The 26,544-nt window shown below is 44.1% G+C and overlaps 1 protein-coding gene across 1 annotated transcript in view; it reads right to left on the bottom strand.

The window, feature by feature from the left end:
* LOC111840294 (inactive dipeptidyl peptidase 10) overlaps positions 1–26,544 on the bottom strand; it is a 42,666-nt gene that overhangs the window by 8,492 nt on the left and 7,630 nt on the right. Inside the window, exons 2-18 of the mRNA XM_023804948.2 lie at positions 22,880–22,994; positions 22,554–22,649; positions 18,892–18,986; positions 18,417–18,488; positions 13,036–13,088; positions 12,224–12,305; positions 10,560–10,680; positions 10,206–10,360; positions 9,970–10,067; positions 9,131–9,254; positions 8,881–8,922; positions 8,423–8,527; positions 7,816–7,907; positions 7,529–7,576; positions 5,242–5,360; positions 3,392–3,439; positions 1,260–1,358 (exon numbers count right to left, since the gene is read on the bottom strand). Of these exons, the coding sequence (XP_023660716.1) occupies positions 1,260–1,358; positions 3,392–3,439; positions 5,242–5,360; positions 7,529–7,576; positions 7,816–7,907; positions 8,423–8,527; positions 8,881–8,922; positions 9,131–9,254; positions 9,970–10,067; positions 10,206–10,360; positions 10,560–10,680; positions 12,224–12,305; positions 13,036–13,088; positions 18,417–18,488; positions 18,892–18,986; positions 22,554–22,649; positions 22,880–22,994 (1,564 nt within the window). The remainder of the gene's footprint in view (positions 1–1,259; positions 1,359–3,391; positions 3,440–5,241; positions 5,361–7,528; positions 7,577–7,815; positions 7,908–8,422; positions 8,528–8,880; positions 8,923–9,130; positions 9,255–9,969; positions 10,068–10,205; positions 10,361–10,559; positions 10,681–12,223; positions 12,306–13,035; positions 13,089–18,416; positions 18,489–18,891; positions 18,987–22,553; positions 22,650–22,879; positions 22,995–26,544) is intronic.

Below are 26,544 nucleotides of genomic sequence, written 5' to 3'. Positions count from 1 at the left end.
GTTGGAAAACTTGCAGAACATCACGGGAGAGAGATTGTAAAAGATTTTAAAATGCTCAACATACTAAGACAAAAGCCAGGAATATGCTCCCCTTAAATCAGGGGTGCCCAATCTTATCCGCAAAGGGCCGGTGTGTATGCGGGTTTTTGGGATAACCTGTAGGTCAGCTGTTCAAACCCAGGTGTGAGGACTCTTCGGCCAATCAGTCCCCTAATTAGTAATCTAATTAGGGAGTTTCAGCGAAAACCCGCATACACAGCGGCCCTTTGCAGCTAAAAGCCTTTCTTGCCTGTATTTTGCTATTTTGGTCACCAGGTGGCACATTGAACTTGCCATTGAAAGCTGCAATATTGAATGGCACGATGCCTCTGAATGGAATGATTGTGCTTGTGTGTGTGTGTGTGTGTGTGTGTACCCTGAGATGGACTGGCCTTTTGCCCTGTGTTCTCTGGGATAGGCGCCAAATCCCCCGCAACCATGACCATGATAAATGGTTAGAAGATGCATGGATGGATAAGTCCTAGGACTATCCCTGCTGTCGTACCAATTATGGTAACTAAACCCTTCTGTTCAGTAATACGAAAAGCTAATGGACAGTCAAAAGTTTGGACACACTTACCAATACAAAGGTGTGTGTGTACATATATATAAAGTAAACCTATTTTGGGTTACTAATTATGAAAAACAACAGTAGGCTAAATATCACATAGTGATCTCATTAACATTGTAGTTGTTGTTGATGAAATACAACACACAGAAAAACGGGGAATGTCAAATTAATATTCAGTAGTGATGTGAGATATTGTCAACTTGGCTTGTCCAAACTTGCCAACCATTACACTCTATAGGCAACTTGGCGTGTCCAAACTTTTTACTGGTACGATATAAAACAAAAGATAAGTAAATCTCTTCGGATAAAAGCTTCCACAAAGCATACAATATAATGGTCACTAAATTCACCCCCTGAACGCAGACTCTCTCAGTTTAACTGTTACAGCGTCTAGCTGCAAGCTCTTCTGCTCTGCCATATGCAATTCACAGAAAAATACAACACAGCAACACTGGTGCGGCAGGCAGACAGCCCACTGCGAAGTTACATTCGGGCAAAACATTGTTTTATACTGACAGAAGCACGATGAGGCTGAGGGGAAAAGCATCCACTTCTCTCAGTATCTGACCAGGTGCCCAACTTAAACCATGCTAATGTGGTTCAGCTTCCTGCTGAAGCTCAGAACTGGAGTGAAGCTCAGAACTCATACCATAGTTCTCGCCCGACAGAGTCCGAAACTGCATCTCCGGGAGCCACTTTCCCTCCATGGCCTGAGACATGGGCTTGTTGTCCTCCAGCACAATGTACCCTGAGACACAACACATTCATTTTAATATCACTGATGCATTGTAGTTCCATGTACAGATATTTCTGCTAAACGCTACAGATTCAATACAGTAAATCATTAGGATTATGCAAAACTAGCATGATAAAAATGAGGACTTAGGGAAAAAATAAGGCTAGCAGGCCACATTCCAAACACTGTACACCAGTGGTCGCCAACCCGTCGATCGCGATCGACTGGTAGATCTTTATCACTGTCCCGGTAGCTCCCGAAAATAAAAACGTTTTCAGTTTTGCAAGCATCTGTATCTCTTAATCCAACTGCTTTATTTTCAATGAAGTGACCAATCAGATAAAAGAAGAGCACCCGTAAATTAACTGTCGCAAACGTCAATATGGATCTCCATGGTGATAGCCCGTGCGAGGTAACATACTACAAACTAGAATGGCGAAAGAAGGCAAAAACATACAATTTTCATCCAGAATGGGAACAGGAATTTCTGTTTACCTTGGTAAAAGAGAAGTGTGTATGTATATTGTGCCACCAAAAACAAGCATTATGTAAAAAAGGGAATCTGGAGCGGCATCACAATACCAACCACCCGAAATTTAGACCGCTACCCGCAAAAGAGCGCGATTCGTGCACGGAAAGTTGACGAGCTGAGATCTGAGTGGAAGGCCCAGCAATCACTTTTTACAAAATCTGCTGATCAAAATAAGGCTGCTACTGAAGCATCGTTTCGTGTAAGTTGGCATTGAGAAAAGTGATGTTGCATATGATGGGACATAACTGCACTTAGCTTAATTTGAGATTGTTGATAATTTTGTTGATAAAACAGTTCATTTATAAGGTAGGCAGTACCGTCAGAAACTTCAGTGAATAAGCACTTTACTGCTGACAATGGCATTTTTCTTGAGTTCAGTGCCACTTCATATGATCTGATTATATGATGGTTGCTTCCGAGTTAAGTAAAAAAAGAAAAGAACATTTAATGTATATTAAATTCAAATACAATTCAAATACTAAATAAAAGGCCTCAAGTTGGAAGTACAATCTGGGCTGTCTTTTTCTATCTATTCTTCGATAGGTAGATCTTGCCTTTCATTAAGGCCGAGGTCAGGGATCTTCGGCTTGCAAAGGTTGGTGACCACTGCTGTACACGATCCAGTTTAACACTCACTGAGTGTTAAAACTTTTCATTTATGTTTAACACCTGAAATTTCACCAGTACGCTCCTTAGAACATTATTTGTAACCTTGTTCACTCATATTTAGAGCAATGGAGTATATTTTGTGATAAACAGCACTTCCAAAAGTAGTATAAATGAACTTGGTATCCTCTGCTGATCTATGTGTTACTTTGTATTGCAAAACAAACATGTTGGGGATGAAATCACATATGAACCCATTGAAAATTTGAAAACTCTCATTCACCTGCTGTTACTTTATTGAGCAACATCAATGCCAGGCCCATAACCCCAAAAACTACACAGGGACGCCAGGTAAATGTCTAACCCTAAGCTTTACTTTTGCCTGTATATGTGCATCTATCATAGCAGAGCAAAATCAGATATGTGAAAGGAATTCCCATGCATGCAGCTAATAATATTATACATAAGCATACTTTCACGTTTTAGTGATATTAATCTGCTTCCCCTTTTTACCTATTCTGTATGAGCAAATTCAATTTTTATAAATGCGCGTCTTATGAAAAATAGACTGTATCCACAGAGATGACAGATTCATTCTGCTGTCTCATTTAATCTAATCAGAGATTACAGGAGCCCTCTAGTGTAGATATTGCATGAGAGAATTGAATAAAGCTTCAATACCAGACTAAAACATCCTAGTAATTTTCATACTGAATCTGTGCCTCTGAACCTTCTTTCTCTGATCAAATTAATCTCATCATAGAACCTTTAAGTTTTCAGAATGAGTCAATTGCTAGGATAAAAGTACTGCTCTCTAGTGGTCACTGAAGAAACTACACTGTATTAACTTCAATATTGTACTATTTTCGTTGTCCATCGGTGCTCTGTAGCTTTTGAAGTAACTCACTGTGAGGTTCTTTTGTGCTGTGAACAGTCACCTTGGGGATTCCAGGCCCTGAGGAAATAGAACAAATAATTCTACAATGACACCTCAATGAATGGTGATTATGTCTATAAATACTCTATATAGACAAAAGTATTGGGACACCTGGGCATTACACCTACAGGAATATGGAGTTGGTCCCCCCTGTGTAGCTATAACAGCTGCCACTCTTCTGTGAAGACTTTTCACAAGATGTTGGAGTGTGTCTGTGGGAATTTGTGTTCATTCATCCAGAAGAGCATTTGTGAGGTTAGGCACTGATGTTAGACATGAAGGCCTGGCTCGTAATCTTCGTTCTAGTTCATCCCAAAGGTGGACCTTGCTTTGTGCACTGGGGCACAGTCATGCTGGACCAGAAAAGGACCTTCCCTGAACTGTTCCCACAACATTGGAAGCATAGAACTGTACAAAATGTCTTGGTGTGTTGAAGCATTAAGAGTTACCTTCACTGGACCTAAGGGGCCTAGCCCAATGCCTGAAAAACAACCTCATACCATTACCCCTCCTCCACCAAACTTTACAGTTGGCATAATGCAGTGAGGCAGGTAATGTCCTCCTGGCAACCGCCAAACCCAGACTCATCTATCAGACCTCTAGACAGAGAAGCGTGATTCATCACTGCACATGACACGTTTCGACTGCTCCAGAGTCCAGTAGTGGCAGGTTTTACACCATTCCATCCAATACTTGGCATTAAGCTTGGTGACATGAAGATGCCCTACACACTTCAGCAGTCGGCAATCCCGCTCAACACTGTCTGTCGCTTGCTGGCCATACCTGTCAAGTTTTGGATTTGAAAATAAGGGAAATTTTCTGGCACCCACCGCAAGCCATCCCAGCACCCCAACCAAGCCCCAGTATCCCTTACATTTTAAGACAGGTGTACAAGAAATCTAAAATAACCACTTGTTATTTACTTTTTTTCATTACACATTTTCTTTTAATTTCTCATGTTCACTTATGTGGCTCTCTGGCATTCACTAATGACTTATTATACAGATTTGTTGCAGACTTTGTATCCTTCTTGAAGTCGTCACAGAAGGTGAAAGTAACGTTGTTTTTGGCACACAGCATTGCCATTTTAACCTCCACATTTATGACCTGGTTAATGTTGTAAATGGCCTGCAGACTACTGCAGGTGGCAGTTCTCGCGAGGCTACTGACAGTTCAGTTTGGAGAGGCAGAGGAATTTTTTAAAAGTTATATTATAATACGGGAGATTTACGGGAAAATACTAATACGGGAGGATGGCGTTAAAGAGGGGTAAAATACGGTAGTTTCCCGGCCAAAACGGGAGACTTGACAGCTATGTTGCTGGCTGAGTTTCTGCTTGTATACATGCTTCCACTTTGCAATAATACAACTTACTGTTGACCATGGAATACCTAGCAGGGAAGACTTTTCAAGAACTGACTTATTGTAAAGGTGTCATCCTATGACAGCACCACGCTTGATTTCACTGAGCTCTTCAGAGTGACCCATTCTTTCACAAGTGTTTGTAAACTTGACTGCATGGCTAGGTGCTTGATTTTATACACCTGTGGTCAAGGGCATAACTTTGGGTTGAGCATTGGGGGGTTGAGGTCTCCACCCATTTAAGGGGGTCCAAGAGGTTGTATCCCCCCCCCAATAATTTACACCCATGCCATTGGCAATGAGGCTGAATGAAACACCTGAATTCAATGATTACGAGGTGCGTCAAAATACTTTTGTCCATATAGTGTAGTTAAAGTAACTGCATCAATAGGAAGGCATATTTATTGTTTGCGTGTTTATGTAGCGAACAAAAAGAGGCAAGAGACCCACAGCCTTACCAAGGCAGTGCAGAGTAAATCTGGTCCGATTAGGGCTGAACTGGGCCTTGAGGAAGCTGCAGTCCTCTATCAGATTACAAGTGAGACACTGCCGCTGCAAGACGCCACTCAGGTCCACACTAAAAGGGGGTAGGAGACACATTTGTACTCAGTTATTATACAATAAGTGAACTGAATCATCCAGAACAAGAGCAGCATTTCTGTTTTGTTAGTCAAAGTGGGCTCTTTCTATTGAAAATAATTTGTTGGCTAAATGATAAAAACGTCATTTAACCTGAAGTTGATTCATGCGTTTTACAGACCAGGATCTCCCAGCTTTGCTCTGGAGATTCCTCAGTGCCTGGTATCTTCATCAGTCTTATTTAATGGTCATGACAATAATCCTGACATTTAATCTACGCTTATTTACTATTCTTAGGATCTTTAAGAAGTTATAAGTATGCTCTGACAAAAAGTAAACTCTTACCCTGGACTGCTGCATTTTGCATAAAAAATAAAATGACATCCATCCATCCACCCATATATCTGTATAGGGTTGCAATGATAATGTGAAACAACATCTAATTATTTTTAGTTCTGTTAATTATTCATTCATTGCAGTCATGCAGTCATGACTGCATTCATTCATATTACCGTTATACATATATTCACATAGTTTATTAAACCATTAATAGGACAAAATTACATTCAGGCTTGTATTTTTATGGCCAAATGAATATTTTTACACCTTTAAAGCTATATGCAGCAGTCGGCAGATTTCAATCAGTATCTCAATCATTCCTAATTAATTATAAGCTCTGTCGGAATATGACCAGGAAAAGAACATGTATTCCCTGAGGATAGGATTAGACGGCATCGTTACTCGACATTATGAAAAACAACTAAATAAATATGAATTAGAACTTACTATATTAAACAGCTGACCTAAATTTAATTAAGTAATTTTGCATCGAAAATCAGGTTTAAAGGTGTGTTGTATCCTGTTAATGCATACATATGCTGACACAACCAGTTCAGTGTAATGAAGACATACTAAGAGACACAAACCAGCACTTAAGACTGGTCCATTTTAGTAGCAGTATATTGAGTAGTGTAATTTTAACAATGGTCTGTGAAGTTGCACAGTCACTGCTCTTGCTTGGCAATAGCCTCAGGCAGAGCAAATTAACCAAGTCTCTGTGTTCTTAAGGCAAGCTCAAGAGGGAAAAAGGCCGGCAAAGAGCCTAACCTTAACATTTACACACACATGTAAAATGAGAGTAGTTCATCTTGTGACAAAATCAGAACCAGAACGCAGTCTCCACCGTACATGTTTTAAAATACCCGTTTCCCATGACCGGCGTAAATCTCAACACGGCATGCTTTTTTGTTACGTTGATATGTTCATTATCACGTTGAAAACAACCCCTGTTTGAACACAGAGCATTGTCATTGTCTTCCCTTGACCAACACTGCGTCGCTTCTAACAAACAAAAGCCTGCTGCTGTCACAGACCGTGTCTCTGCCACCGGCACACAAGACTGAGATTAATGAGGGGCATCGTTTGCATTACCTCGGCGATCCAGCCTTGTTTGCAGACAGGCAACTTACTGAGCTGAATCTCAATGTTGTTTTTATTCCCCTGTTATATGAACTGGCTAATTAATTAAAAGAACACTAACTTGCATGAACGGGTTTGTTCAGGCTCATGCTCAAGGTCCGCCAAGACAAAAATATTGCCTAATACTTACAGATAACAAAAACCTGCAGTGAACAATGGTAGGTGATCAAAGCAAAACGTACCCTAGCTGTCATGTCTCACAGGAGCATGCAAACCAGCTAGCTGACGCATAAAATATGTCTAGATAAATAAATAAAAACAATTCTATTCTAGATGAATGAATAAAATCTATTCTATGTCTGTCTATCCCTATATAAATTACTTTTTGGCATCTCTAGTTCTCCTAGTCCTCTGATCTTTTGAGATAGAAGGTTTCATCATAACATATGTGGTACTGGAGTTCACAGCTGTATATTACTATGTCAAGTTGGATTGAAAAATACTAAGATACATGGCAATAGGCTGAAAAAAATCAAGGCTGGCATGCAATGCTGTTTTGCAAGACGATCTATATATAACTAGGGGAAAATTCTGCGACAACTTTAGAATCATGCAAGGTTCAAATTTAGCATTGTGAGCAGAAAACCCTGAAGCCACCTGACGAGATGCAGAGCATAACCACCTGACTAATTAGTCAATAATGCATGAGGCTCATACACCTTCAAAGCCCTTCAAAGCAGTGCTCACCTGTACAAGTGCCTGCTCTGTCTTGACATCTCACTACTCAGGAAATATCTACAAGCAGAAAGGAGAAACATTCATTCACTTCTCCACGGGCTGCCATAGTTATTGACAAGGGCAGTTAATCTAAGTGTGTGTGTGTGTGTGTGTGTGTGTGTGTGTTTGGGGGGGGGCAAAACTGGTTTATGAGTTCAGCATATCCAGACATCTGAAGGGGAGCTGCTGGTCTGTAATATGCCAGGGCCAATCCCCAGTACATAGCTACCACTACGGCGTAATGGGGAGCCTTGTACATTTTCCCACTCTGTTCATCCAGGGCGCAGAGCGAGGAGACATCCCAGTTTCCTGATGTCAGGAAGCGCGGAGGAGCTGAGGGTACTGGGGGCTAGGATAGGATAGAGGGAAAAAGAGATAAAGGGATGGACCTGGAGGATTGTACTGAGGAAGCAGGTGGGACTCTGGTGTTTCAACAGGAACGCATTAGCATTCTGACATAAAGGAATGCACAGTGTATATAAATGTATCCATTGCCATATACAATACAAGTGATGGAGGTCATATAGTTTGCTAAGTGGTTTATCCATCTGAGAACCAATAAACTGTTTCAACGTTCTAAAAACAATGACTATAAAAGACACTTTGGTATTTCTATTTGACTAGTGGATGGCAATAGATATTGCCACTGAAATGCACTTCAGCTCTAACCGACCATTCAAATACTAGGAAAGACACGGGTCTTCCGTAGCATGAAAGAACTACCGTGAAAACCCAACACAGAATGTTTGAGTAGAATATAGGAAAGTTAATAAAATATAGGTGACGGTCTATTCCAGCTCTCTTGTGCATTGTTAGATCAGACGGAAAGGTGTTTAAAGCCTGTCCAGGTGTCTCCAGGCTGACCTGGGCCTGCAGAGACGCCACGTGCCGAAACTCCCCTCGGGCACCTTGCTTGGCAGGAAGGGTTAAGTAGAACGTGGAGGCATCTTTAGAAAACAACGGCACCTCCTGTTGGAAATTCGATCATTTTCAGCAAGAGCAAACAATGGAGTCCATAGATAACATCAATAATATTTTGTTACCTATACTTACTTAGCTACTAAATATAAAATTTCATTTCATTGTGGCAAATTGTTTTAATGAAGGTTAATGATCTAAAACAACGTATAAGAACTCTGCAAACTGCAAAGGAATACTGGATGATGCATTTGTGTAAGTTAAATACATGTTTTCCTTACAAAAGATATTTGTTTTTCATCTTCTGAAGCAGCTTAAACCCTTCGTTGCTCAGAGATTATGACCAAGATTCTTAATTAGTCAGTAAATACCTAATGGGACTATTTAGCCAAAAGAAACATTACCTGAAGTTGATCTTGCCAAATATCTACTGGCAGTTTGTGCTTCTGAAGAAACAAAAGGACAGAGAGAAAATGGCACAGGTGTTAGCAGGTCACTCCTCCTTAGCTATGTGTGTCAGCTCACACCCACAGTGAGCAACACATCTCACACTCCTGCTAGCAGGCTGCTGTGAACAGAGGAGGCCTGCTGATGTTGCCCCGATTGTGAGCAGTATGATTGATTGAAAAGCAATTTTGACATTTAAACTCTCACCTCTGAACAAGCGCCTGTGGTGGCCTCGCATACAGAGAGCGCTGACTGATTCTGCGGCCGGTTAACCCAGCGTACGGCCAGTTGTGTGCTGCTGATCCAGGTCACCATGGAGATATAGTGACTCCTGCATGAGGAGAGACACACAGGGAGTCTCTCAAACACTCATTACTGCTCTCTCCCCTGAGGATGCCATTACTGGATTAAACACAAAACATGTATATATCAGATCCAAAATGAAAATGTAATATCGGTAATACATTCTATGAAGGCCTTCATAACGCATAATACGTTAATAAAGCAAAATCGTTATAAGTATTTATAAAAGCTCATAACACATTATAGCCATGTTTATTATGCATTATGATTGCCTTATGAAGCTCTCATCTATAATGCACTATAGATACCTTCCTAATGCATTATAATGGTTGGTACACGGATTAAGGATGCGTTTACAATGCATTAGGAAGGTATCTATAGTGCATTATAGATGAGAACTTCACTGGGGCTTATGAAGTATAATAATAAACACTATAATGCCTTACAACATCAAAAGAAGATGCTGTATTGCTTTATTAATTCTTATACTGGACATTATGATGCATTATGAAGGTATATATAATGCATTATAGATGAAAGCTTTAAGTAAAGTGTTACCATTTTTATATAATGATATATATTTTAATATATAACAAAACTTTATATATATTAGAATCCATTGCATTGGTAGAGAGGCAGAGAATCGTAGAAGATTAAAGTAGAGAACTAAGCTGGAGGAGTAAACAGAAATAGAATAAAGCGGAGAACAGAGCAGGGATGAGGGGTAGAGAGCAGAATGGTACCTGGAACTGAAGGAGTCTGGAGGAACCATCTCCAAGGTGTGGGCTGGACCATACAGGTTGACAACATGGAGGCTCACAGCAGGAATGTTAGCACCAGCCTGGTTCATGCATTCATTGGACAAACATTAAAGCAAAATTGGCTTGGAAAAAAAATGAGCTGACTAAAAATGTTTAAAACAGGAAAAAAAAACATAAAAAATTACATTTGCAACGTTAACTAGGGTCCTCTTGCTCACCTTGGGGTAGGCATAGAACAAGGGAGATGGGTAGACCTCTCCAAGGAAGTGGGGTATCTCCATGAAAGGTGTGGCTGAGTTATTGATGGTCAGGTACGCCAGCCGGGCTCCATCCTCAGACCACCAGTGGGCCTGGTATGTGAGGAGAACCTCCTCTGTCCACAGAATATAATAGTCATACTGTCTTGCATGGTGCATGCCGGATAAGATGAAAGTTAGAATGAAATGCTCTGCAGAAGTGACTAGATAACTTTTGATCTTCTTGCATGATCATATTGTCACCACAGATGCTTCTTAGTAAAACATACAGAATAGCAGTCAGTATGCCACATACATTTCAGCAAATGTCCTTACCCTCATAGACCCAATCAGTCAGACCACTGACCACCAGGCCTTCCCTGCCTGTGTATGTGAGACGCAAGGTGTTGCTGGACACATCAGTCCGGTAGTAGATGTCATTTTCAAAGACATATATCTGGAAGCAACAGACAGGGTCAGACCAAAGTCATTAAGGGGGCAAAATCATCTAATCCACAATACAGTAGGAGAGTAGAAGGTGGTAATTCCGTGATATGTTGAGGTCACCTCGTAACACAATTGTTATTGGCTGCCTAGCTGCAAGAATCTGTCTGCAGGCTGCAAGACAGGGGTGTAAGGCAAGCTGACCATCTGGGAAAGCTGACCAATCAGAGCACACTGGGCTCATTGGGGGTGGGGCTTTAAGCTCACAGAGCATTTCAGAGTACAGTATGAGAAAAATAATGTGATTTTGGAACACTGATGCATGTAAATCTATCCTAATAGACCCAAAAATAAAATTATGAACAGTGAAAATTAGCATAATAGGCCCCCTTTTAATAAGGTAATAATGAGCAGTGTTTGGCATTTCTGGTCCAGGAACCAACCAGTTGAGCATTAAGAGCCACAGTCATACGGTACTCAACTGGTTGGTAGAAACAAAATCTTGATCTGGATTTGTAACTTCTGGACCTGAAATGCCCAACACTGAAAATGAATCAACATGCCCAAATCAGACTTTTAGCATATATTTCTTGTGCAGTTTGGCAGAGAAATAAAAATTGAACATCAGAATATAGCCATCCCTTCAGTATACCTGACATAAGTCCAAATTATGAGTTATCCTAATGCAATCAGAATTTATGCCAAAAAGCAAGCAATGCACAATGTTGTCTCTTAGGGGCTAAAAACACTAAATATATACTATCATTTCACTGCCATATATTAAACTTGATTAAACTATGAAAAAATGGGTCAAACCTTATGTGGTAGAATTTAAACACAGCTCCCAATAGTTACAAACTCTGCCAACCAACCTGCATGACAATTATACTGTACCTCCTCTATACTGTATGCTTGTGAGTGTGCTTTATGTATTTATTGGTGTATTTATAGTTCCTAGACAAATAAATAGAATATTGCACTGATACTGCAAAGGTTGCAGGTTCAAAGGCCAGAGACCACAGATAGATACTTTTTTAATCTCTGTGAAATTGTCATTAGACTGCCCTCAACCTGCTCTTTGTAGAGTAAGCTGTCCATGAAGGGCAGCCACCTGTTGGGGCACCCAGGGATCTGGGGGTTAAGGGCCTTGCTCAAAGACCCACAGACATGCTGAGGCTGGATTTGAACCAGCAACCTTGTGCTTACAGGCACACAGACTAATATAATATTCGTATCCCCCACTTCTTCATCTTCCCTCAACTGCAAGTCACTTTGGATGAAAGCCTCAGTGAAATGCATAGAGTCTGTTAAGATTAGCATAGAGTTCTATTTTGATCGAACCCTTTATAATATAGTCTTGGTTTGGATATAGCTGTATTTTAATTGTGTATATACTCTAGAATGCATTTTTATTGACATGCAGTACAACTGATTTGGCAACCAGGGATGAGAAAGATCAATAGCAAAACTGAGAAGTGGCCAATGGGTTGAGCCAATAAGTAACATATAAACCTACACACATCAATACAAGCACAGGCAGATGGGGGCTTTCTTACCAGCTGGTTTCCTTGGGGACCCCACGCAGCAAACTGTAGCACAGACGCGTCCTTCCCAGGAGCGGCGAGCTCAACTATGTCCCTAGGACAAATATATAATGGCAATGAATGATGCCTTGCTTTTTAAAGACTGCAGTTTCTGGGACATGTTTACCAATGATCAATACCTGTTCCTGAGTATTAGAAAAGCGGGAACGACTCCTTACCCCCTGCCAAGACGAACCAAAACGGCAACAGAAATAAACAGGATGCAAATGCAACATTTGATGGTGAATGGGAGTCAAACCATGCAAAGTGGAGCTCTCAAATGATGGTTTGTAGTTACAGCTGTGCTCCCCATGAACAGGCAAACATGGAGAACCCATTTGGCTGCAGGAATTTCCCCAAAGCTACCATCGATGTTGACCCCCCCCTCACCACCACCACCTTCCTGGGAATGTCCTGTGCAGGGCCATTGAATCTCTGATGTAACACCCACCAATATACCTCTCCGATCTATACTGGCGGTGCCCTTAAGGGACTCCCTGCCGTAACATGATTGGCGTCAGATGGGTGTTTGGGGCACTGCACTCATATGATAATAATAATAAAGTAATAAACCTGCTGTTAACTGATCTTCGGCACAAGAAGCCATCCAGAACATGACAGGCTAGCCATGAGGGAGGTGAAGGTGCGCCACACAGCACCGGCGTTCAGATGGAGGTGCTGAGAGGCATGCATGTCCCGGATCGGTCCAGTTCAGTCCTGTTAGTTTTCCACATGCCAAACACGGGGGGGGGGGGGCGGCAGGATAGCCCAGGGACCCTACCTACCCGGTGGCCACACTGTAGATGGCATAGGAGGCTGTGAAGGACTGTGAGAATACCTGCAGGGGGGTAGAGGACAGCGCACCAGTGGGAGGGTGGTCCCTGCATGGCACACAGACACACGCACTAACCCACACACACACAACCTTCAGCCGAAGGACCTGCATCTGCGTCTGCACCATGAAGACGTGCCAGTAAGGATCTCAAACTGCATGAACAAACTGTAAACACCCCTTTACCGAGGTACACCTTTATAGACTAGCCATATACAGACATACACAGGAAGAAAGAGGTCTGTACTGACAGTGACTAAGGCAGAGCCACAGCCTGCTGCGATGGGGGAGGGTGATATGAGTGCTGATGAAACCCAGGCAGGTCGAGGCAGTGGCTGCCCCACAATCCCACAGTCCCACAGGAGAGCAGCACTGTAATAAATCACCTCAGGCTATTGTTTCCATAAGCCAGTCAAATGATTGCGGGCTGAGAAACTGAAGCGTTTCTAAAATCAGTTCAGGGCGTCAAAGTCCTAATCCACAGTTGCTCTCCATCAGGTCCAGGCTCTGGTCTCAAGCAGGACGCAGACACACGGGGGAGGGCATAGGTGAGCATGTCTGAGGTCCCAGCTTGGCGGTATAATTAATGTCTAGTAAACATTTTCAATATGGAGCAGCGCCTTGGCTCCTGCATGGATATACAATTAGCCACAGGATGGGAAGGCCAGCGGATAATTAATCAATAGCACATTCTTTTTTCCTCATATATGACGTTTATTATCTGCTCAGCAGACACTGTTATCCACTGTTACATGTGCATTTACATTAACAAAGAGTATATTCTCACATGAATATTTAACACGGCCACTTCAGGACATTGCTTTCATGAAGAGCACAGAAGATGGCTTCCTTTACTTGTTTTTAAGTCCCAACTGCACTAACTTAACATCTGAAGTAGCTCATAAGCCCCGTCTGTGGAAAAAACCCCGAGAAACTCTTGAGTACATACACTAGAGTCTAAAAAGTTCAATCCAATTTCAAATCTGTCTCTAATTTATCAAATGGGTTTGTAGCTACAGCTTCCCCTGCATACCAATCAGCACTGGTGAGTACAATTGGTGCTGGGAGTTTGTGCTCCAAATAAAGATGGAAAAGGTGACAGAGGGGCAATTAGCAGGTGAGGGGTTGGGGTGAGGAGATCTCAGAACTGCAGGACATTTGGCTGTCCTTGCGGGGCTGACAAACTACTCGCTTCTCTAACGTGGGAGATTAATGAGGGTGCCTGAGGTTAGAGGATGAAGAGTGTCTCCAGCTCCCCGCAGGGAGATGGAAGAGAAATTAGGAGGACAGAGGGGTGGAGACTCTCTCCTCCATCCCAAATGAAGCTGTCTGTTACTGAATAGATGTCTCATCTAGGTGTCAGGGAATGGAGGCCTTAAGGGATTAAGAAGGTACAGAATCTTGATTGTGGGATCAAGCAGTTACCTTGTCACAGCGTGTTGTTTCTCTCTGTGTTCTTCCAAACTGTGTTGTTCTTGTGTGTGGTGTTTCTGTCTGTGGCCTTCCTCACCGTGCTTTTCCTCACTGTACTCTTCCTGTGTGTGCCCTTCCTCAACGTGCTTCTCCTGTCTGTGCCCTTCCTCACCATGCTCTTCCTCACCGTGCTCTTCCTGTCTGTGCCCTTCCTCACCGTGCGCTTCTTCACCGTGCTCTTCCTGTCTGTGCCCTTCCTCACCATGCTCTTCCTCACCGTGCTCTTCCTGTCTGTGCCCTTCCTCACCGTGCTCTTCTTGTCTGTGCCCTTCCTCACTGTGCGCTTCCTCACCGTGCTCTTCCTGTCTGTGCCCTTCCTCACCGTGCTCTTCTTGTCTGTGCCCTTCCTCACCGTGCGCTTCCTCACCGTGCTCTTCCTGTCTGTGCCCTTCCTCACCGTGCCCTTCCTGTCTGTACCCTTCCTCACCGTGCTCTTCCTGTCTGTGCCCTTCCTCACCGTGCTCTTCTTCACCGTGCTCTTCCTGTCTGTGCCCTTCCTCACCGTGCTCTTCTTGTCTGTGCCCTTCCTCACCGTGCGCTTCCTCACCGTGCCCTTCCTGTCTGTACCCTTCCTCACCGTGCTCTTCCTGTCTGTGCCCTTCCTCACCGTGCTCTTCCTGTCTGTGCCCTTCCTCACCATGCTCTTCCTCACCGTGCTCTTCCTGTCTGTGCCCTTCCTCACCGTGCTCTTCCTCACCATGCTCTTCCTGTCTGTGCCCTTCCTCACCGTGCCCTTCCTGTCTGTACCCTTCCTCACCGTGCTCTTCCTGTCTGTGCCCTTCCTCACCGTGCTCTTCCTGTCTGTGCCCTTCCTCACCATGCTCTTCCTCACCGTGCTCTTCCTGTCTGTGCCCTTCCTCACCGTGCTCTTCCTCACCATGCTCTTCCTTTCTGTGCCCTTCCTCACCGTGCTCTTCCTGTCTGTGCCCTTCCTCACCGTGTCCTTCCTGTCTGTGCCCTTCCTCACCGTGCTCTTTCTGTCTGTGCCCTTCCTGTCTGTGCTTTTTCATGCTGTGTTATTTCTGTATGTATATGTTCTTAATCTGAGCGCTATTGGACAGATGTTATGAGAGCTATAGTGTGCATCCTTGTTTTTTCCCCACTAAAGACCCTTATAAATCATATTAACACAATATACACACAGGTACTCCTTACCTTACAACATACGTGACTTATGACTAAATATTTAGGAACATCATCCCACTCACCTAAACATTAATCTTAAAAAAAAAATGACATTCAAGTCACAGCAGTCAGTCGTTAAGCATAACATTAGCCAGTTGGCACATGGTACAATTAGACAGGCGAAGAAGCTGTCTGCAGTGTTCATTTCCACACTGTCTGCAGTGTTCATTTCCACATTTTTGATACTGTACCGTTCTGACTGTTTCGGACAATGAGCACCATGCTGTCACAGCATGCTCCAGAGCCGTCACATGCTGAGTCCAAGGAGAATTAATCCCCCCACCTGCTTGACAAGTTTTATCGTCCCGCCCCACCCTGGGTGATACAATCTTATATCAAACATTGCACACAGTAAAGTAGAGTAAGTAGCTCACTGCAAATAAGGCTGGAGAAGGCCGCTTTAAAGCTTTGGAGGTCTAAGTCAACTTATTTTTTAAATGTATGCTGGTAACCTAAACCTGCCCTGAGTATGGCTCCCAACAAATCTAACATGCCACATCAAGGATCATTAAGCACCGGAACAGCAAACAAAACATGTTTATGAAATGAACCAAATGCAAACGTATATCTGAAGCTAAACGAGAGGTAGACGGTAACAATCCAGCAGGTAGCAGCAAAGGAAACAAAAGCTTCAGGCCGTGTTGCCTCGTGGGCCGTTGCGTCATGTACTCTTTGTTTAATTAGCTCTCTAAGGTTTGTCTAGAGGCCTGAGGCGTGGGTCCAGAACTTATTGCTAGGGGTGCCTTTCTGGAGCTGCGGTGAGGCAGATGGAGTCTGCTGGGGCAACGTATTGAGATGGTGATGAATACTGCCTTTGCATTTCCCCCAGAACAGTCCATGTACAATTAAAATATTAGTCTTCCACTTAGTCTTGCTGAAATACTATATGGAACTATATGCTAAAAAGGTATTTTGACATACCATAATTGGACACTTAAAGTGGTTCAGTAGCAAATACTGCCGTAAACATGACTTAAGCAGAGAAAACAAGGCTTCATGCAGCTCTGCAGGTCCTTATCTTCAGAAATGCAAAGCATAATTCCCCTTTGCATTGCCACCCAGCAATGTCTCTGCTTCTCTCTCTCTCTAATTTTAGCTTTTTTAAATCCCTTCATTCTCCTACACTCACTTGCCTTTCCCTCTTTTTAATAGCCTCCCAAAGCCTCACAGAAATAGACACACACAATTGCACGTACCACCTTCATTTAAGCATCGGCAAGGCATTTCCTGCCGCGGGTTCCTCCTCTTTCGCTCCTACTCTTTTCTTTGTGCACCTACCGGCCGAACGCAGGATCCTCCGTGTTTTTAATGTGAACCTCCAAAGCATTACCCTGCCCACGCTCTCCCCTGCTGCGGGGCTGTTAGTTTGAGTCAATGTGCCATTGAATATACATGGCGATCTGAGGGCACCGGACGCGCATCGCATTTTTTTCTTCTTCCCTGCACATTCGCTGTCTTAGAAATCCCCTGCCCCACTGAATGAGCTAGCCAGCATAGACTGCTTAAGTCAGCACAAAATCCCTGCTGAGAGGGGAAACAATGGAATACGGTCAGAGAGATAAGAGCCAGTAAAGGCATCCATTACAGATAGGAACACGGGGACAGTCTGTTACATGCCTGTAATTGCCATGTATTCCACTGACACACTGAAGGACAGACACACAGCACAGATACACACACAAAACATCACCCCGGCAATCGAGTGCACATTATGCCAGAAAACCTCTATCTATATGTACTCTGGTAAGGATGTAGACACACTCGGCAAACACAAAGCAGCCAAAGGCGTTTGTCCAACTGCATCTCGGACGACATTTTAATGCAAGATAAGAAGTGGGAGAGCAGGAATCAGAGCTATCAGACAAAGAAATCTGGCAAAGCTTGATACGCCTGTACAGGTACAGCTGTAAGGTTAAAGACTAACAGTCTACCTCAGCAGCGCATGCGCATAATGGACTCAAACTCAAGGATCCGCAATATATATGTGCCGCTTCTTTAATAAGCCAATACTCTGCTGTTTTATTGCTTTTTAAAATTCTGTTTTTTATAACTGATCACACTCTTTTTGGGAAAGAGGGGGGTATTTATTAAGTGTGGGATTATTTACAGACAGGGTGGGTCAGGGGGTTGGGAAGAGCACAGCAGGTGATAAAAAAGAGAAATGGCTGTGCCCTCTGTGTGCCTCCCCGGCCCAGCAGAGAGCCCGGAAACTGCACACTTGTCAGGAGATCCCTTTATACGGCGCAGCAAAAAACACCACAGAGATTTCATCAGTCCAGCTGTAAATTCCCCCTGGCTGGATACCCATCTCACTCTGTCTCTGCTTGAGTCCCCCACCCGCCCCCATGAATATTCACATCCCCACATATCTTCCCAGCAATTCAGCTGCCCAAGGACTGCTGCAGCAATACTTCCTGTTGTCTCAGAGGGGGCAACCGGCCATTATCTGGGGGGGCTACAGCCTTAATGTCCTCGCAGGTTGCCTTGTGCCTGCAAAAGCGCGAGCACACATCGACCGTGCCTCTAGGGGACGCCAGCGAGTGACAGGCGTGTGAGCCGTAGCCCCCTTTTCTCGAGGCGGGGGTACCCTACGTCTCTGTGCAAGGGATTGGGGGCTGTACGTCGCATTGTTTGGTGCTTGTGCACCCCCACTGCGCATTGCAGATGAAGACTCACCTGCCGGATGTTATATGCCAACAAGACGAACCTCTGGTCCGCTGAAACCTGGAACTTTGCGGCTTTCAGGTCCTTTGGGAAAACAAGACAAGAAAAGCCAGGTGGCCCATCTTCCAAAACTCAGTGTAAGTATAAAACAAGCCATAAAAATTCATAACTAACACTGATACATGATGTGAGACATTTGAGGGGGGGGGGGGGAGGAGGTGGGGGTGGCTGTGAGGAAACTGCTCTTCGCTCTGACAAGCAGCCTTGCACAGCAACAAGGCAATGACCCACTTAAGTCTGTCAGTGTAGTGTGGAGGCTGTTTCCCCATCTCTCTGAAACCACACAGATTTACATAGGGAGATGCATTATACAGCCAAGGTCTATGAGGAGTGAGAATGAATGAGAAGCCCTGCATCACTTATGACCCCCGTAGGTATGGAGACCTGCTCGCGCTTTTCCTGCTTCATCATCATGACTGTTACTCACAAAAGTGCTGTTGTCAAGCAGCGTGGCCGTCTGGTTGGTGCGGAGGTCATGTTTGATCACGTGACCCTCCCTGCTGCAAAGGACAACCTCGTCCTCTGCGGAAGAAGACAGCTCTGGTCACTTAACAGCATTGTCACATGACAAACTTTTCACTAAGAAGAGAAACAACATAAAATTTTACTGCCAGCTTACTAGAACTGGGTGACTCCTTTTTAGCAGTGTGGTATATGATTAATCTTAGCATCTTATATATGTGTACACCTTGAAGAATGGGAATGAAATGGAGGTTTTCCCCTCTCTCAGTGAATATTTTATTTGACACCTAGGTTTTAAAAGTTTAATTCAATCCTATTCTTTTAAAATTCAATCATTTTTGAAACAGATGTCAGTGATTTCCCTTTCTGCCCTTGTCACTGTTTTGTTATTAATAATTAATAATTATTTTTTGAGCATCATAACAGAGGCAGATAGTAAAGATGGTGCAACTCTTGCACAATCGGCAGATTTGGTAAGTGCATTTCCTAGAGAAGACAGTTAGCAGAAAGTTACGTTATAGATACACATTGTTTATATTATAGTATCTCTGTGGGTAACGGGATGGCTTCTTGCCCCAGAGATATCCCATCTGGCTCCTGTGGAGTTTCTCCCTTCATCTAAAAATACAATTTAGTTGGACTGTGCCCTGTGCTTCCTGTGAAGTGCTACGCGTTTGCTTCAACTCTGCATTACAAAAAAAAAAACAAATCTTTCTGAGTTTGACTTTTTCATTCAATTAACTTATCGTTATCTGAATGCTCACATGAGTAGTTGGGATATATTTAAGATATCAAATATTCTTAAGTCTTTTGTCTGGTTTCACATTTGCATTGTGTCTCATTAAGCAGTGAAAAAATGTTGCTCTTACGCTTGACCGTTTTGAATCAGTGTGCTTGTGAAGAAACAGGCTGATACAGAAGACTAATACAAAATACTGTTCCTTATATTGCTACTTTGCTTGGTGGCTATAATGTTGCAGTTTATTCTGATGTGTATTTTTCCATCTCTGCTCTTACCCACCTCAAGAGGAAAATGGTAGAATGAGCAAGTGTAGGTGAAACTAACATGGATATTTTCAAACACTCTCAGTTTAAACCTCCTGTCTCATTTGTCTCTAACATTTCCAATACCAAAAAGCAAGCAATGTTTACCTGGGTGTCATTTTTATCCAGTGTACATCTGCGGCTGGACAGGCGAGGGTCTTTGTCAGTGATAGAGTGTGTAGCTGTTGTACAGCCAGAACAGAGTACCCGAAGTTCAATATTTTCAGTGAAAACGCAGCTCTCCTGGACATCCTAAATCTACTTCTGGCGTAATAGGATAGGTCCTCCACTTGAAACAATTGGAAACACCTTCTAAGTACAGATATTTGAACCTGATGTCTTGTGCCACGTCTTTGACCCTAATTACTATATGCAAAATGAGTATTTATGAGTAATTTAGGTTTTTCCTACTTTTATGTAGATTTGAAAATCATTTGGTTGGGACGGCAAACACAATCACGTGACCCAGTGATGACCAAGCAGGTTCTTCAGGGGGTGAGCATTCGCTTTTAGAGCGTTACGGCTATTAGGCAAGGACAGGGTCAACACGACACAGAGGGGGGGAGCATGGAAAACAAGGGCGCCGCTTTAGCAAGGAGGAGAAAACATAGGATATATAATAACTTACACAGCAGTCAGAACTCGGGCTGGAGGTGAGTCAGTCTAACTAGGGACTACAAAGCGACAGTGGGACGAATCATCATGCACAACCTCAGTCACCTAACGCTTCCTCCCCAGAAAATATGTTTACCTCCCATTTCTCACAATGGAGCAGCTAAATTCCTTTATCGACTGCTTGATAGATATATATATTTGTTTATTAGAACATAGTTATGAATTTCCTTTTTAAGGAAAAAGGAATATTGAGTATTTCTCTTTAGCATTTATGAGCTTCATTTTCAAAGACATATCTCGGATGACTACATATAGAATATTCAGGTTACTAGCTGTGCATTATTATGTCTGCCCTTGAGAATATGTTAGCAACTGTTTTGGTTATAGATGTGATGTCAGTGATGGAATGTTTAGCTGTTGTACAGCTACAGTAGCAGAATACAGCACCTAAGGTTCGATATTAACAGCTTCAGATTTTTTGTGTAGCATATACTGTATTCATGAACAGAGAGCATACACAAATTCAGTACAATGTCTGGATGTTTGTTATATTACAGCTTTTCTGGGATCTTTTTCCTGTTTTCCACCACAGCTTGGCGGGTCTAAAACCTCTCTGCTATCTGTACCTGCCAGAAGCCATCAAGAGCAGAGTGTTTGCATTCCTCTGATGCGGCCTCTCTTCAGCCAACAGCCACAAGTCACACTGTGGGCTGGAACCAACTGTACCAGCAATATCTATCACCAGATTGCAGCCAAATAATGTCACCCGGAGGTCTTATGCAATGGTCAACAAGATCTCCAGGCCAGCATGAATCCTGTCCTTTTGGTGGAAGACAGTGGTGAGGAAGTACAGGACTGTATTTGTTCAATCAACAAAATGATCTGTATTCATTTCTATAATGGACGGAGCTTAATATGAGGTGGGTGTGGTTTAACCTAGAAATGTGCAATTTTGTAGATATTGTCATATTAAAAAGTCTTGTAAAAATGCATATAACTTGCATTTCTTGTACATTGACTGTATACGATTAGTATGTTGCACCTAAAACATATAAGCAATGCATATGTGGCCATATATAAATGTGACCACAAGCATCAACAAGATCGTATATCATACACATTTGAATCATATATGAAAGGGGCCATAATTATATATGCTTAGCCATATAAGGACCATAAAGTAGGCGTAGGTAGTAATACAGTATGCAAAAGTATTTTTGTTCCGTAAATTTTATCATGGGGCACCAAGATACCATTATAGCATTATATCAAAAACTTACCAAAATTGCGTTGCTTTGGAAGAAACTGTATACTGCAGTATAGTGGAAGGACGTTACATAAAATTAGATACCTCCCAAGACTAGGGGAGAGTATTTTTTTTACATGGGATTCTCCAATGTATGCCAGATATGATGTGAACTAAATATATGAGAGATATGATATGAGCTAATTGGGACCAAGAGATTTTAACACAACAACAAAACTGAACAAAGCTTACATGCAGTGATTTTGCATGTGATGCAGATCTAACATTAAAACTCAGGGATGTCTGGAAGACTTCCTCCTTCTTCTTCCACATTTGAGAGACTGGTGTCTGGAGAATATCTTGTAATTAAAGGTTATCTGGGTGGGACAGTATGTGTAGCAGCTAATGAGCATCACTGCAACCCTGAAATCCAATGAGCAAACGGAAAGAAAGGCTGAAGACGGATATGGCTATTCCTCATTAATGATCTGATGACAAATGGCTTGGAAAGGACACATTGTTCATACCGGATACTCATTTCAGCTGGATATTCAGCTCACCCCTAGTGGAAGACTGCTGCAACAGCACTGCAATAGCACTCATATGCATTATATAATAATTGTGCATATCACACTCAGAAAAAAAGAAAAACGCGGGAAAAACTCAAACGTGAACTGAGCCAATAAGAATGATCGATGCTAGCTGACAATTAGAGCTCTCACCATTCAGCCAGGTGACACAGGGATCATGGGTCTGGAATTTATCACTCTCCAGGTCTTCCACAGTGAGATGGGATTGGTGTAAGAGATGAGTCTCATCTGCAGTGGAAGAAGACAGACGGATTAATGGCTGGGTCCACAAAAACGACTGACGTTTAGCTAAAACTACCAGTAAGGCAGCCAGGCCTCCCAAAGAAATGTTCTTTTTTTTTACATTCGCCATATGTCTGATTGTGGATCTGTGTTCTTCCTGGTGTGCGGCAAAGCTAAACGTCCTTTGCCTTCTGTCCCCGCTCCGTTCTGCTCTCCCCCATCTCTCTTGGCCTTACCCGGTGTGAGCAGCATTATGGAGAGGGTGACCAGCGACAGGACAGCCAGGATGACGACCATGGCGATCCCAATGCCCTTCCAGTTGCGTGGGGGGCCCCCCAAACTGCCCAGATCCTGCCCAGAGAGAGAACATGAGGTGTCAGAACCCCTGTTGCAGCTGATCTGAGCCCAGTGAGGAGGCTCGCTTGTAAGGGCTCTGACAAGTCCACCTGGGAGGGGGGCATGGGGGAATGTCAGTGATGACCAACTCGCAGTGCTCTTCCTTTAAAGTGGGGGGAGACTGGGGGAGTCTTTCAGCCACAGAATTAGATATTACAGTATTAATTATGGGGTGGCACAGTGGTTCGCACTGTCGCTTCACCCGTCTGGGACCTGGGTTTGAGTCCCTGCCTGGGTTCTGTTTGTGTGGAGGTTGCATGTTTTCCAGTGTCACTGTGGGGTTTCCTCTGGTGTCTCCCCACAGTGTGAAACTATGCCGATTGAAGTCACCAAATTAACTGTAGGTGTGTGTGACTGGTGCATGTCTGCCCTGTGATTGGTTAGAGCCCCATCCTGGGTTGTACCCATAGCCTCCAGAATAGGCTCCAGACCCCCCATGACCCTGAATAGGACAAGCAGTTACCGAAAATGGATGGATATTATTTGTTGTCTATATTTTTTTCCTCTCACTGCTCCATTTCACCTGGTAAAAGATTTAACAGGCCGTCATTGAAGAGGCATAAAAAACCTCAAAAATCTAGGAAGCATATTGCATTACAGAAGCCTTCCTTTGGAAGGACAGCACAGGAATGTTCTGGCATTCATCTCAGTCATGCCAAGCAACGGTAATTCTGGATAATCAAACAAAAGAGTTGTACCAGAAAGAAAAGACTCATATTTTTTTTCCAGTTGAGTGTGGCATCAGAGAAATATCAGAGAGATGTCAGCTTGAGGAAAAAAATGTATGGTTTTGCGCATAGAGAGGATGGGGAGCTTGGAACTCTGAATTAGCTCACTGTCAGCAATGCCGCTGACAAAGCAGTGCGGCTCCAACATTAGTCAGCATCAGCACACATCACAGACTTCCTCAGAGGTGGTGCGAAACACATTCTTCATTACCTCCGCCCTCCCCCCCCCCCGCAGTTGTAGATCACCCCGCCTTCACCTCCCCTTTAAGGGCAGGGAACCCATCCATCTGGCCAGACACTCGTGGGATGTCCTGCCAAGCACCTGCTCCCTCATTAGCATCGTGGTTTCCAAAGCCTGCAGACACATGCACTGCGAGGGACTGTAGCTAAACTCGCACACCCCCGCAGATCACTCGCTCCCCATACGGACACGCACACCCACATGCTCACATTAGATGTCATAGTGAGCTCCAAAGCCAAGTACACACGCACACATGAACCACATATATGTGCTCAGACATACATATCCTGCTTAGCTGTGACAAAAAAGCACATCCACCGTATGGATGCATACTGTACACGTGTAAACGCGACACGCGTGTGTAAAAAAAAAAAAAAAAACCACGCACTGCGGATCACATCTCGACAGGGTTCATGTTTCTCTGTGGAAAGTGCCAGGAACAGTAAGGGCTGGAAAACTACCTCATCCAGCAGCTGAATAACAAAAATAAGCTACAAGCAGAATGTAGGATACTACAACCCTCCTATGTGCACCATGACTGACCACCAGCCCTGATGCCTTTAGGTCAGTGTTTCCCAATCCGGTCCTCAGGGACCCACAGACAGTCCTACTTAGAGCTGGGAGAGAACAAAAATGTGGACTGTCTGGCAGGGAGCTGGGAAGGAGCAAAAACATGGACCGGCTCGGGGTCCCGAAGGACCGGATTGGGAAACACTGCTTTAGGGCAGGGGTGGGCAATCTTATCCAGAAAGCGCCGTTGTCTGTTTAGGTCTTTGCTGTAACTCCCTAATTAGGTCACTAATTAGAGGACTGATTGGCTGAAGAGTCCTCACACCTGGGTTTGAACAGCTGACCTAAAGGTTACCCCAAAAACCTGCATACACAGTGGCCCTTTGTAGATAAGATTGCCCACCCCTGCTTTAGGGGATTGATGTGCAGGTCAGGGACAGGTCCTGAGTGCAGCCTGCGTGATGCATCAGGAGCAGCTTTTCTGCAGTAGACTCACACCCGTCAGATAAGGCATGGGGTGGCCACTTTACGGTACTTATTCTTCAGTACTGCGGTACCACATACTGAGCGGAAGCAAAGCCCTGCAGGGGCGGCTGAACTGGCTGAAGGGAAACCGCCACGCAGCCCCCGCCTGATGGGGCAGGAGAGGAAATGTGGGGAATTCTTGCTGTGACGGGCACAGGTGGCAGAATAATACTGCGAACATGCTGGAGGAAATTAGGAAATTGCAGCAACAGCATATTCACAGTGAAAAACGGAGGGATAAACATCAAGAGGGCTGGAAGGGAAGGGGTGGGGGCGTGGAGTGATGCTGAGCGAGTGATGGGAGGCAGGTAGACAGTCACCCCCCCCCCCCCCACCTTGGCTGCTACAATTTATCCTGCCACTCCACTGCTCTTAAGTCTTTGGAAAACTGTCAGTCGTTCCAAAAAAAGGAAATGCCTCTGTGCTACATTTCACTTTAAAGTTCTCCAGCAAAAAAAAAAAAAAACACTGATTGTCCATGTGATGGTTTGACAGGAGGTCAAGAGAGCGGCAGCCACAGTTTTGACTTTAAAGCCCGACTCAGCCCCAGACTTTATAACATCCTCAAAGTAAACCGCTAAAGTACACTGCATGCGGAACAGCTCCACAGGGAGTCGTCAGTGAATCGACATGGCCGGTCTGCCCTCTTATCCATGGAGAGAAGGCAAGGGTGTCCTTTCGTTGTGGTTCTGTTTTTTTTTACCCTCCTGTCACCCAATAAGATGTCTCCCACCCAGAAAGCACAGGTTCCACCATAGTGCAGTGCGCAGCTCAGCATGCTGCTGTAGCCACCACTGGCTGTGCAATTATTTTTTTTTTTTTAAATCCCTACATTCTCCCTGCAATTACAATATGTAGAGCAAAACGAGATGAGATCCCGCAGGAGGGGGGCATTGCAGCACTTCAGGTTGCATTGTCCCGACCACGCTTCCAATTAAAGGCAGCGCCGTTTTGCAGAAGGGGCGTGTGGGAGGGGAGACTGCAGCGCAAAGGACAGGGATGACAGGGAGCCCAGCAGGCGTGTGCAGACAGAGGCACAAAGCAGGAAGTGGCTACCTGCTGCCACACAGGCAGCTTATCGGCGCCGTTCGGGTTCCTGCAAGGCCCGACCGCCCACGCCAATCAGCGCTCTGACACAGTGCAAGCCTCTGCAGATACAGCCTCCCCTTCAGAACGTGCATGGTCTGGGGTGGCACAGAGCTGGGGAGGGCACTGCAGAAGAGCTTTATGAGGCAAAGGCCTCACGTGGAAGGCCCCTTAGGAAAATAAGGTTTTGCTTATAAGATACTTGGAGGCAGGTTGTAGCTCAGTGGGCTAAGTGTCTGTGATTAGACAGCTGCCGGTTCGAGCCCAGCCTCGGCACCTCTGCGGGTCTTTGAGTGAGGCCCTTAACCACCAGCTCCTTGGGCGCTGCTATGGGTGGCTGCCCTTCACGGCCAAGTTAGGGAGCGCAAGATGGGGGAGGTGAAAAGAAAATTTGCTCACAGACATCAAAAAAGTA

The sequence above is a fragment of the Paramormyrops kingsleyae genome, chromosome 6 (genome assembly GCF_048594095.1).
Source record: "Paramormyrops kingsleyae isolate MSU_618 chromosome 6, PKINGS_0.4, whole genome shotgun sequence".
Classification (NCBI taxonomy): Eukaryota; Metazoa; Chordata; class Actinopteri; order Osteoglossiformes; family Mormyridae; genus Paramormyrops; species Paramormyrops kingsleyae.
The sequence above is the reverse complement of the archived record's forward strand: the minus strand, read 5'-3'. Positions and strand labels throughout refer to the sequence as shown.